The 12110-nt window shown below is 40.6% G+C and overlaps 1 protein-coding gene across 1 annotated transcript; it reads right to left on the bottom strand.

Annotated features, from left to right (window-relative positions):
* Nucleotides 1-5872: 5872 nt before the first annotated feature.
* Nucleotides 5873-8864, bottom strand: LOC113032680 (uncharacterized). Its single transcript, XM_026185710.1, has 5 exons — nucleotides 8801-8864; nucleotides 7914-8199; nucleotides 7402-7556; nucleotides 6698-6980; nucleotides 5873-6474 (listed from the first exon to the last, which is right to left on the bottom strand). The coding sequence occupies exons 1-5, from the start codon at nucleotides 8862-8864 to the stop codon at nucleotides 6324-6326; spliced, it is 939 nt and encodes a 312-aa protein (XP_026041495.1). The 3' UTR covers nucleotides 5873-6323.
* Nucleotides 8865-12110: the final 3246 nt, after the last annotated feature.

Genomic DNA, 12110 nt, shown 5'->3' with positions numbered 1-12110 from the left:
CAAAACAAACTTCTTTATTGGAAAAAAGGAGTTAGAATGAAATATATCTTATCTTTCTATAGTGCCGGTCTCTTTCTCTGCCAACAGGACAAGTGCGTCCATGTGAGGTAAAAACAGGTCAACCTACAATAAAATCATTTGGTTCACTTTCTAATGCATATAGGCTGGTTGTATTCTCCATCCATCCATTTGCTTCCGCTTATCCTTTTCAGGGTCGCGGGGGGCGCTGGAGCCTATCCCAGCTGTCATAGGGCGAGAGGCGGGGTACACCCTGGACAGGTCGCCAGTCTGTCACAGGGCCAACACACAGGGACAGACAACCATTCACACTCACATTCATTCCATTCACACCTAGTGACAATTTGGATTATCCAATTAACCTATCCCCACAAGCTGCATGTCTTTGGACGGTGGGAGGAAGCCGGAGTACCCGGAGGGAACCCACACAAACACGGGGAGAACATGCAAACTCCACACAGAAAGACCCCGGCCTGATGTTGGAATTGAACTCAGGACCTTCTTGCTGTGCGGCAACGGTACTAACCACCGTGCCACCGTGCTTGTATTCTTTTCTACTATAGAAAATTTGAATTGGAAGATTATAACAATAGATATATAATAATAGATATTATGTTACCTCTGATTGGCTTTTTATGCGTCAAGGTAGTTTAGTCCATGCGGAAATGAAACAGAACTGCCAATCACAAGCAAAGATGAAGATAACCACTGCAAACATCACATGCTTTTCACCAAATAGTGCATAGCTTAGAATAAGGTTGCCTCGGTTCGCCATGGTTTTCAGGATTTTCCTTTAGGGCACAGTACCTGGCACCAGGTATTAAAATAGCACTTGCACTGCCAGGGTTCAAAGCGATCCAAGCAGGTACTAAAATGGGACATTGTGAGACAACATGCCACCAATTGTCTGGTCAGTGGCATCACTCCATGAGTTATGACAGCGTTTCCTTTAGAGAAATCCAAACCACCATTTTTGTAACCCAGCAACAAGTGAAATAGCTCAAAAAAACCTCACCATGATCCCTGAGTCTGACAAAAAGCCAAAGACCAAGCAGCAGGTATATCATCGCTTCAACATCTTTACTGTAGCGTGTTGCATACTAGTTATATCAAAATACTATAACAATGACCATGCACGTTAGGTGGTCGAGTCGAGTCGTGGCGAGCCGTGTATCAAATTCAAATTCAAATTTTATTTGTCACACACACACAACCATACACAGTATGACATGGGGGTGAAATGCTTGTAGCTGTACAATGCCCAACCATTAAATGACAGAAGAAAAGTTTTACAATATTTACAATTTACAGTTTACTACAAAATTTACAAATTAACTTAGGAATTTACAGTAAAGAATGTGCAAATAGCAGAAGAGATTATAAAGATAAGGATTATAAATTATAGGAATTATAGGATTATAGGAAATGTGTGGTGGTGCGTGTGGTGATGTGATGCGTGTGGCAGAGTCCAGTCCTACACCTGGTTCAGGCCCCGAATAGCCTGGGGGAAGAAGCTCCTCCTCATTCTCTCTGTTTTGGCCTTAAGGGAGCGGAAGCGCTTCCCAGACCTCAACAGTGAGAAGAGTCCATTGTTGGGATGGGAGAGGTCCATCATAATCTTTCTAGCTTTGGACTTGCACCGCTTGGTGTAGATGGACAGCAGGTCAGGGAGCTCTGATTGAATGATGCGTTCTGCCGAGCGCACCACCCTTTGCAGATCTCGTCTGTCCTGCTTGGTGCTGTTCCCAAACCAGGTGCAGATGTTTGACGTCAGGACGCTCTCGATGGTGCAGGAGTAGAAGTTCTTGAGCACCTTCAGTGGCAGATGGAAGTCTCTAAGTCTTCTGAGGAAGAAGAGACGCTGACGGGCTTTCTTAACCAGGGTGTTGATGTGGCAGGACCATGACAGGTCCTGAGTGATGTGGACACCCAGGTATCGGAAACTGTCCACTCTCTCCACTGGCGTGCCACTGATGATGAGGGGTTTGTAATTCCTCGCCTGCTTTGTAGTGAAGTCCACGATCAGCTCCTTAGTCTTGCTGATGTTTAGGAGGAGGTTATTCTCCTGGCACCAGGTCTCCAGGTTCCTAATCTCCTCCAGGTAGGCCGTCTCGATGTTGTCGGAGATCAGGCCCACAACAGCAGTGTCGTCAGCAAACTTGACAATGGAGGTGGTGTCGGATGTGGCTACACAGTCATAAGTGTACAGTGAGTACAGCAGGGGGCTTAAAACACAGCCCTGAGGCACTCCAGTGCTGAGTGAGATGGAGGGGGAGACTTGTTTTCCCACCCTCACTGATTGGGGTCTGTCTGTGAGGAAGTTGAGGATCCACTGACACAGTGATGAGCTGAGTCCTAGATCCGTCAACTTGGTGAAAAGCTTAGAGGGAATTATTGTGTTGAATGCTGAACTGTAGTCCACGAACAGCATCCTAACATAATTCCCTCTGCCAGTGTCCAGGTGACTCAGGGATGTGTGGAGCAGGTGAGATATGGCATCGTCTGTGGAACGATTAGTCCGGTAAGCAAACTGAAGTGAGTCGATGGTGGCAGGAAGTGAAGAAGTGATGTGATCTCTCATCAGTCTTTCAAAACACTTCATCACAATTGAAGTCAGTGCTACTGGACGGTAGTCATTGTGGCAAGCGGGCTGTTGTTTCTTTGGAACAGGGACAATAATGGACTGTTTGAAGCACGTGGGAACCACAGCTTGGTCCAGGGAGAGGTTGAAGATCTCCGTGAACACCGGTGCTAGTTGATCAGCGCAGGCTCTAAGGACCCGGCCAGGGATTGCATCTGGTCCTGCTGCCTTCCTGGTGTTCACCCTCCTGAAGGTGTTCCTCACGGCATGCTCTGTGATGACGAATGCATTTTCTTCACTGGTGCACTCCGAGCGCGCGCAGCCGTTTGTTGTTTTAATTGCTGTGGCGTCGAAGCGAGCATAAAACGTGTTCAGCTCATCAGCCAGTGAAGCATCTGCATTCATCATTGAAGAAGCTGGTCGTTTACAGTCCGTTATAGTCCGCAGTCCTTTCCACAGGCTCCTAGAGTCGCACTGTCGTAGCTGTGACTCTAGTTTTTCCCCGTAGCTCTGCTTTGCCTTTCGGACCGCGCTGCGCACGTTGTAGGACGCAGCCTTGTATAGGTCCATATTACCGGAGACAAGCCCTTCATTGTAGGCAGCGGTGCGTGATCTCAGAGCGTCGCGGATGTTTTTATCCACCCACGGCTTCTGGTTGGGAAACGTTCGGATGATAGTTCTTTCTGCTGTGTCGTCCGCTAGTTTCCCGATAAATCCCACAACCGCTTCCGTAAACATGTTGATGTCATCAGAGCTGCACCGAAACATGTCCCAGTCTGCGTCATCCAGTGCGTCCTGCAGCGTGGCCACCGATTTGTCCGTCCAGCGAGCGACCTCCCTCCTGATTGGTGGTTGCTGCTTTAGCCTTTGTTTGTAAGCAGGCATGAGGAAGATGGCAGAATGGTCTGATTTTCCAAATGCCGGCAGGGGCTGAGCCTTGTAACAGTTCTTGAACGGGGTGTAGCAGTGGTCTAATGTCCTCGTGCCCCAGGTGGGGCAGTTGATGTGCTGGTGAAGGTTGTGAAATGTCCGTTTGAGATTCACTCTGTTAAAATCTCCCATAACAATGAGTGCGGCATCTTGGTTAAGTGTTTGTTGATGTGTGAGAGCCTCATGTAGCTCACATAAGGCAGTGTCCGAGTCCGCGTGAGGCGGAATGTAAACAGTGCAGGCAATGACCGCAGTGAATTCCCGAGGGAGATAGAAAGGGCGACACTTAACGATCAAAAGCTCCAGATTGGGCGAGCAAGAGCGTGTGAGTGGGGAGATGTTTGTGCTGTCGCACCATCTGTTGTTCACCATCAAACACACTCCACCACCTCTTTTCTTCCCCGACTCCATTGTCCTGTCCATGCGGTAAACCGAAAAGAACCCCGTCGGCTGCACGGCGTGGTCTGGTATCGCTGGGTTCAGCCAAGTCTCGGTGAAGCAGAGGAGGTTGCAGTCCCGAATGTCTCTCTGGAACTTGATTCTGGCTCTGAGGTCATCAAGCTTGTTCTCGATGGATTGAACATTGGCTAGCAGGATACTGGGCATGGGTGCGCGGTGTGCGCGAGCCCGTAGCCTGTTCCTGATGCCGGCTCTTTTACCTCGAGGCCGTCGCTTAGGGTCGCGTCCTTTGTTCTCTCTCAGGATCTCCTTTGGCCAGGTTGGGTCCGGAGTTAAACATGGTGAAATGTCCGTGTATTGCAGACCAATAGAAACCAAAGTGTCTCTACTGTAGTGTCTCTACTGTAGCGGATTTGTGTGTTTTGCATGCCCATGCAAGATTGTCGCAGATATGGCAAAAAGTGACGAAAAACTGCAAAAAGTGGAGAAGTTAGGGCAGAGCATCCAGCACGGCAGCCGACCTCACCGGCGCCATTTTACTACTAGTGTAAGTGCTAATGGAAAAGGGGCTTTTCTAAAAGATTCCAATTTGGTCATGTGAGAGAACAGTCATCTTCAAATTACAATGTAAATTATGGAGTTCCACAGGGTTTCGTGCTAGGACCAGTTGTTTCCATTATACATGCTTTCTTTAGGCAGTATCATTAAAAGACATAGCATACATTTTTACTGTTATCCAAATATGCAAAGATGACCAGGATATGTTCAATCATCCTGATATCTTCAATCCACATACTAAACAAATATGTAGGACAGCTTTTGTCACAGTCCTGACCCAGTGTTTTGTGTTGTTCAGTATTAATAGTCTTTGCTTTTGTGTTATTTAGAGTTCTTAGTCTCTTGGTTTCTCTTTCTGCGTTCCAGGTTTGTTCCGTTTCCCCTTGTTGAGTCCGCGTTGCTGTTGTATGTTTCCCGTTTTACTTTGACAGTCTGTGTCTTGTGTTAATGTTTTCAGTTTTGCTTCCCCTTGGTCTTGTCATGTTTGACTACTCCCAGCTGTGCTCTCCTCCTGTGTCTCATTCCCTCATTTTCCCTCTGTGTATTTAAGCCCCGTGTCTTCCCCTGTTTGTTGCTATGTCCTCTGCATTAGCTGTTTGTTTATCTCTCATCATGTTTTGGCCATGCCATGCCATGCCATGCCATGTCATGTCATGTCATGTCTTCCCAGTTTAGGTCATTCATCCTAGTTGGAGTTTCTGTTTTATTTTTAGTGCTATTGCACTGTGTATTGTTTGTTTCTCAGTTTGTATTTGCCAGCAAATAAAAGCTGCCACCTTTAAGTTAAATTCACTGTCTCCGAGTCCTGTGTTTTGGTCCAACCACTGCCCCTCCAAACAGCTTACCTTGACTGCTTTCTTCCATTTGAGCAATATCTCTAAAATTAAATAACCTGTCTCAGAGGGATGTTGAAAAACTAGTTCATGCATTTATTACTTCTAGGCTGGACTACTGTAATTCATTATTATCAAATTTAGAAATGCGTTCCTATATGTTCAAAATTAAATACGTGTACAGCTCGGGTCGAGCCATTTAGAGACAAAGAGAGGGGAGGCTGAGGGAGCAGCCAAAAGCTGAAGAAGAGAGTGGTACCACAGCACAATCTCTAAAAGCTTTAATACTCAATAATATACAATAAAAATAAAAACAGCCACGGAATGAGAGATTATATTTAATTCATTTTCATAAGCTAATATTTATATTCAGTTGTTTAAAAAAAAGTTCAGGATTAGTAATGTACAGTTTCAGTTTAGTCAAAATCAACAACTCAGCAACAGCTGTAAAAAGCAAAGCAACAAACAATCAAAAGCAACAAAAAAATAGAGTACTAAAAATGAAAAAGTTTAGAGAAGTTTTACAAACCTTGTATTTAAAATATTACAGCCATTATAAGTTAAATAAAATATACAATATACGGTACCGGGGGCGTGGGGCTTAAGTGGTTAAGAATCTATTGCAGTTTTAACACAGCTTGTCTTCTGTTGACCCCAGTTTTAAAGCAAGAAAATAACTGAACTTCAGTCTCACTTGGTTGTTATTTTGATTTGCTTATTGTTGTGATTGTATAAAAAAAGTACTGTCCAGCATCATTGCTTTTATCGACTCCATTATCAGGGGTCGCAAAATAAATGACTCCAAATAATTTTGTTAAATAAGGTTTTTCAGCTTGTTTTAAAATTCTTCTGCTTCACAGTGGTCAAAAATGTATTCATGCAGAATAAATGTTGCCCAAACTATATTACTAGTCTTTAGAATAATGAAAGTCTGCTAAATTTAAAATTTTAAACATCAATCTGCACAAGTCAGCCTCAGCTAAACAGTTTCAACATCCTCACATCTAATCCAGCCTGGAGCCATACACCTCCACCTCACATAGGGACAGATGCTCGCTTCTTCCTGGGATGATAATGTTGACATAGCGACCGTCCATCCCATTACACTTAAAGGTTTCAGTGAAGCCCAGAGGGATGCTTGAGATCACAGTACACCTTTCAGAAGAGAAAATGTTTTGTTGTTGAATAATAAAAAATAAAAATAAAAAACACTGATAATTGAAGATACTACATTACCAAATACTTTATCGATGTAAGTTAACGCAAAGTAATATTTGCAGAGTTTGAAACTTAGTATAAATGTGCTTTACCGAACAAATACTGAAGCAGACATGCTTGAGTCAGAAACATCAGAATTTATTTATTAACTGTAAACTACCTGGGATTGTTGTTGCCATTGTTGTCAAGAGAATCTCCGATTCGAATTTCAGCTCCATTGAGTCGTTCAGGGAAACCATCTCCGCGGTTGGTTACATTAACAGAAAACACTTTATGGGTTTTGCCCAGGTCCAGTCGCCACCAGGGATTTAACTCCTTGTTTGTACAAGTGCATGAAGCTTGGTTCCATAGGTTGGCACGATTGCCATCTATGGCATTATAGGCCATGCCTGGTAAATATAGTGAAGACTGTGTGGCTTTTCCTTGGATTGCTAGGTTCTCTCCTGTACAATGACACAGTTGCAAAGATCAGTAATGATGCGTGATTATTGCTTTTGCAGAATAAAGGAACTCCAGTCTGAATATGTTTTGAATCCTAACTATTTTCACATTGTTACATTTTAACAAGGTGTGCCTGATGTTTGTTGTTTCAGTGGCTCACCAATGCAAAACTTTAACCAGTTGTAGTGATGAGCAGTGGAGGTTGTATTGCTTGTATATTAGTAACAGATAGTATCTATAACAAATTTGAAATCTCTAACAAATCTCTATTGTGAAACTGTTTTTCAGCGAGTCTTATTGTACAAATTCACTGAGCAAAAATAGATTCCTCTATATTAAATGGATGTAATGGTCTCAGCAATTATGATTCAAATTCTGACCTGTAATTGCACATAGAAATTGAAGTGTCAGTATGATACTCACCAGTTGGGGCTCGATAACCATAGACTTCCACTTCACAAAGTTGGAGGATCCTGTTTGCCCCTGGTAATACCACAGTTACATAACGTCCCTCCACAAGTCTGGTAAAAGTAATTGTTAAAGACCTGCCTGCTGGGATGTGAGAAATTACTGCAACCCTAAAACAAAGATAAGAAGTGAATTCATTTTTAATTTATTTTAAATATTTGTACTTACAAACAAATTAACATCCATTCACTGATCAGTTTTCCTAAGTACTTATCCAGTTATAGTCATGGATTTAGGTGAAGCCTAAATTATCACTTTAATGACAAGCTAACAGCACCACAATAACCATTTATTTCTATGTCACATTTACCAGTTAACAATCATGTTGAAGGGCACCTGCTCAACAGACTTCTTAATGTGAGGCAACAGTGCTTTTAGTTAAGTTTATGTCTTCAAATAAGGTCAATGAATTGTTTATGTGTCTGGCAGCATTTTAATTTAGAGTTTTGAGTAATACATTTACTTACACTGGATTTCCAGCACCATTATCTTGTAACGAGTTGCCGATATGAATCTCTGCACCATTAAGCCTTTCTGGACAGCAGTCTCCTCTGTTGGTTATGATCACAGAGGTGACAATGTAGGAATCCAGCAGGTCCACTCTCCACCAGGGGTTGGTCTGCTGATCAGTGTGGATGCATGATCCAGCCCAATAGTGAGACTCACGATTTCCATCAATGGCATTGCTGGCATCTGCGAGCTCAAGATTCAGTTCATTTGACTGGGTAGCTTTTCCACGTAAAGCCACGTTTGCTGCAGATAAGACAGTAGAAATATGATTTAAGATTCATAATGAGAAATGCTTTTATATAATTGAATTTGCATTATAAACCCAGATTTCTTATTTCACATGCCAAATAAAGGACTTTCTTTCTTGAACAGCTTGAACAATTTTAGAATACAATGACATTTTGCCACTTTTGAGATTAATGTTAGCAAGCTTTTCATCTGGGAATTATAGACCAATATAACTGTAATATATAATTATTTTAGCTATTGAAATATTGGTAACACAGAGGGGCCGATGGCGCGATATGGCAGCCTCGCTTCTGTCAGTCTGCCACAGGGCAGCTGTAGCTACAACTGTAGCTTGCCTCCACCAGTGTGTGTAAATGCGAGAGTGAATGAATAATGGCATTGTAAAGCGCTTTGGGTGCCTTGAAAAGCGCTATATAAAATCCAATTTATTATTATTATTATTATTTACGTTTCCGTTATACTGCTTTAATTACTTTACCTTTAACTGATGATAAGTGTGTTGGCCCTTGTCAATATGCCATCTTTTATGCTTAACTAATTTTCCATTAAAAGGTTTTACAACACAAATAGTTTTATGTATCCAGATCATACTTACGATAGGTGCGTGCTGAGCACATCCCCAGGAAAAGCAGCAAAAGCAGACCTGAACTGTTTTTCATTGTTCACGCTGACAAGAGAATTAGTAACATAATTACATTGAGGAAATGTTGAATTCCCATCCCAAACTTAAAATAAATTTGTTCCATAAGTCAGAAACCTAAAGGAAATCTAAACAAAATAACTCTTTAATCAAGTGCTGACACAAAAACATTGACTAACATCTTTAACTCTGTATTATACAATATTCAATGAAAACCACATACCTTGCAAAGTAATCAGAATGAGATGAGGAGCCACTGTTAAGGAGCATTACTTATATTCATATCCTACCATGACACATGACGTTTATTACTCAACCTCTTACACAGATAGATAAGGTTAGGTACTGGCAGCCTCTGATGTTTTTGTAAAACTCAATTCTTAAATATGGCCGTCATTAAGATTTATTGATTCAAACACCAAAGCAAAAGGAAAAACATAACACGTCATTGAAAAATATAAGTTGAGTTTATCTCGAGTTTTCCGCTCCCCACTCACTTTTCCTGTTCAACTCCATTCTCCCCATTCCTCTGTGGAATATGAGGGTTTTCATTAACTGTAATAACATGCCCTAGTTTGCAAGGTTTTTACTCTAAATGAATTCCACTGAATAAACACGGACTCTGTCCAAATCTACAAACTTTGTGTGTTACAGTTTGGTCATAAAGTGCTGTTATCAGCTCACATGTGATTTACACAGTCAGACTCTTTGACTGGGACACATGCCACAACAGTGACAGGATATGCCAGAGTAAAATCTTGTCTTGGAATTCTAACAAGCTACTGTATTTACCAGTAAACTCTTAAAAAGGTTGTGTTAAAACATTACAGAAAAAAGCGTTGGACACATTTAACTCATTATGTGTGAATTTTGACACAATGTCAACAAGAAAGACAAAAATTACACACATTTTGTAAAAAATGCACACAAAATGCGTTGTCCCTGAGCTGATGCAGCACATGTGTTAAGATGTGTTGTATTTAACACATTTGTTCTATGGGTGTAAATAAATAAGACTAATAGACTAATAGAGAGTAAAAACTATAGATTTCCTTACACCCAAAATACAAGGTCACATGTATTCAAGTCAATTTAGTTAATTTTAGTTTAATTCAATGAAATTCAGTTTTATTTATATAGTACCAAATCACAGTAACAATCACCTCAAGGCACGTAATATTGTAAGGTAAAGTCCCTACAATAATTTAGAGAAAACTGGTGTCTCCATACACAAGGTGTGCAGGTCTATACATGGTATATGATATCTATGGATAGTCTCTCTGTGTGAAACAAGAATCTAATTTGTGGTATGGCTGCAAGATGTGACTGCCGAGGTTACAAAAATAACTCAGTACACTTGTAATGCTTAAAAAACAATAACAAAGCATTTCAGTTCAGACTTGCTGCTGGATGCCAATGTTATTACATTTTTAGATATTTTATTTTGAAATATTTGACTCCAGTTATAAAATACATTTTTGCTCATTTATATAATACATATTTTTATATAGCATACATGCTGCCACTATGCATACAAAAGCAACAAATAACCCCCTAAACCGTGTGTTTGGAACTTATTACACCATTCAATAAAAAAGTCATTTCTCGTAAACTCGTAAAAGAAGGAGATGAGAAGTCGTTGTTTATGTGTGCATCCTGTCACAACACATGCTGTTTATTTGTTGACATACCTCAGAATTCTTTATCTTTTCCCTTGTATTTAGATAAGACTCATTTCATGTATCAAGCGTGGGTGAGATCAGGGATTGCTGGGAAATGTACTTTTATTATTTTATGGTCACATCAGCTATAAAACGTGAAGAGAAGCAGCCATAAAGATAACTGAGTACAACCAAAACATAAGAAAAGAAACAAAAAATGCAGTATGGAAAAAAAAAGTGCAATACAACAAAATACCCTGTTGTATTTTATTTTAATATGATGTGTTGGGCCATGTAAAAATCTGCTTGCTACACAAATTAGTCCTAAACACCCTAAATAAGGACAGACATGTACTATCTTCAGCCCCCATTGACCTGGAGCTGTGTAGACAAAAGATTTTGGAAATTATTGGAGTACAATAAATGTATTTGTCCTCATGAGTCCAGAGTGTGGTCTAAATACAAAGGTGGTTTGGTGTAGCCTGAATAAAAACTAGAGAAATAATACCACTGTCTGAATTAATTGTCGAGGTCCTGGGTCGGTGACCCAGTGTTTTGGTTTATGTATTATTATTGATCTTTGTTTTTATCTGGGGTTTGACTGCTATTGTAATGGTTTCTGTTTTGTATTTCTAGTTCTTAGGTTTTGGTCCCCGTACTCCATGTCCCCTGTGTAGTTTCAAGTCCATGTCCTTGAGCCAGTTGTATTTCCTGTTTTACTTTGAAGGTCCGTGTCTCAGGTGATGTATTCTGTTTTGCTTCCCTGTTGTCTTATCTAATTAGGTTCAGCTGTATCTCCCTCCTGTGTGCCATTTCCTCATTATCTTGTGTGTATAGTTAGTGTGTGGTTATCTCTGTTTTTCGTCGGAGCATTTGTGTATCGTTCTGTGTATCATGCCTGGTCATCCTGTTCATCTTCCCCAGTGTCTCTCCAGCTACGTTTTCATATTTCAGGTTGTTTAGTTTTATGTTTCTATTTTCATGTTTAGCTGTCCCCAGTTTAGATTTTTGTTAGGGGTTTTGTGTTAATTGTTTCAGCAACAATAAAGGCTCAATCTCAGTTTGAAACACTTTCTCCTGCATAATTGTCCATGCCTGGGTCCACACCTCTCAATGTCCACCAAACCGTGACATTAATAGGCTGCTGAGGGCATAAACAAATCTCATGTCCAGTACATATTTTTCTACTGTATATAGGTAGTGACTACATATCTTGAACTGAACAAAGTATTTGAAAGAGCTCATGCCACTAATGGATTTCAATGTGACTTTGGTCGATTGATCAAAAATTGGATCAAAACAAATAAATTCACCAACATCCACGTTATCTAAATATGCTATTAGATAACAAAATATTTATGTTGTTAAATTAGTAATATCATATTTCTTTTTTTTTTTTGGTAGTTGGAAATGTCTCTTTTATGTTCACTAATGTTAATCACATCTACTCTGTTTGTCTGTAGGTTGTTTTTTGTTTGTTTGGTCTTTTAAGTTTGTTAGTATATTACAGTGTAGAGTCCAAAACAAACTTCCTTACTGGTAAAAAGAAGGTAGAGGAAAATATATCTTATCTTTCTCTAGTGCTGGTGTCTTTCTCTGCCAAC

This window comes from Astatotilapia calliptera, chromosome 11, assembly GCF_900246225.1.
Source record: "Astatotilapia calliptera chromosome 11, fAstCal1.2, whole genome shotgun sequence".
Classification (NCBI taxonomy): domain Eukaryota; kingdom Metazoa; phylum Chordata; class Actinopteri; order Cichliformes; family Cichlidae; genus Astatotilapia; species Astatotilapia calliptera.
This window is presented reverse-complemented; position numbering and strand designations above follow the sequence as displayed.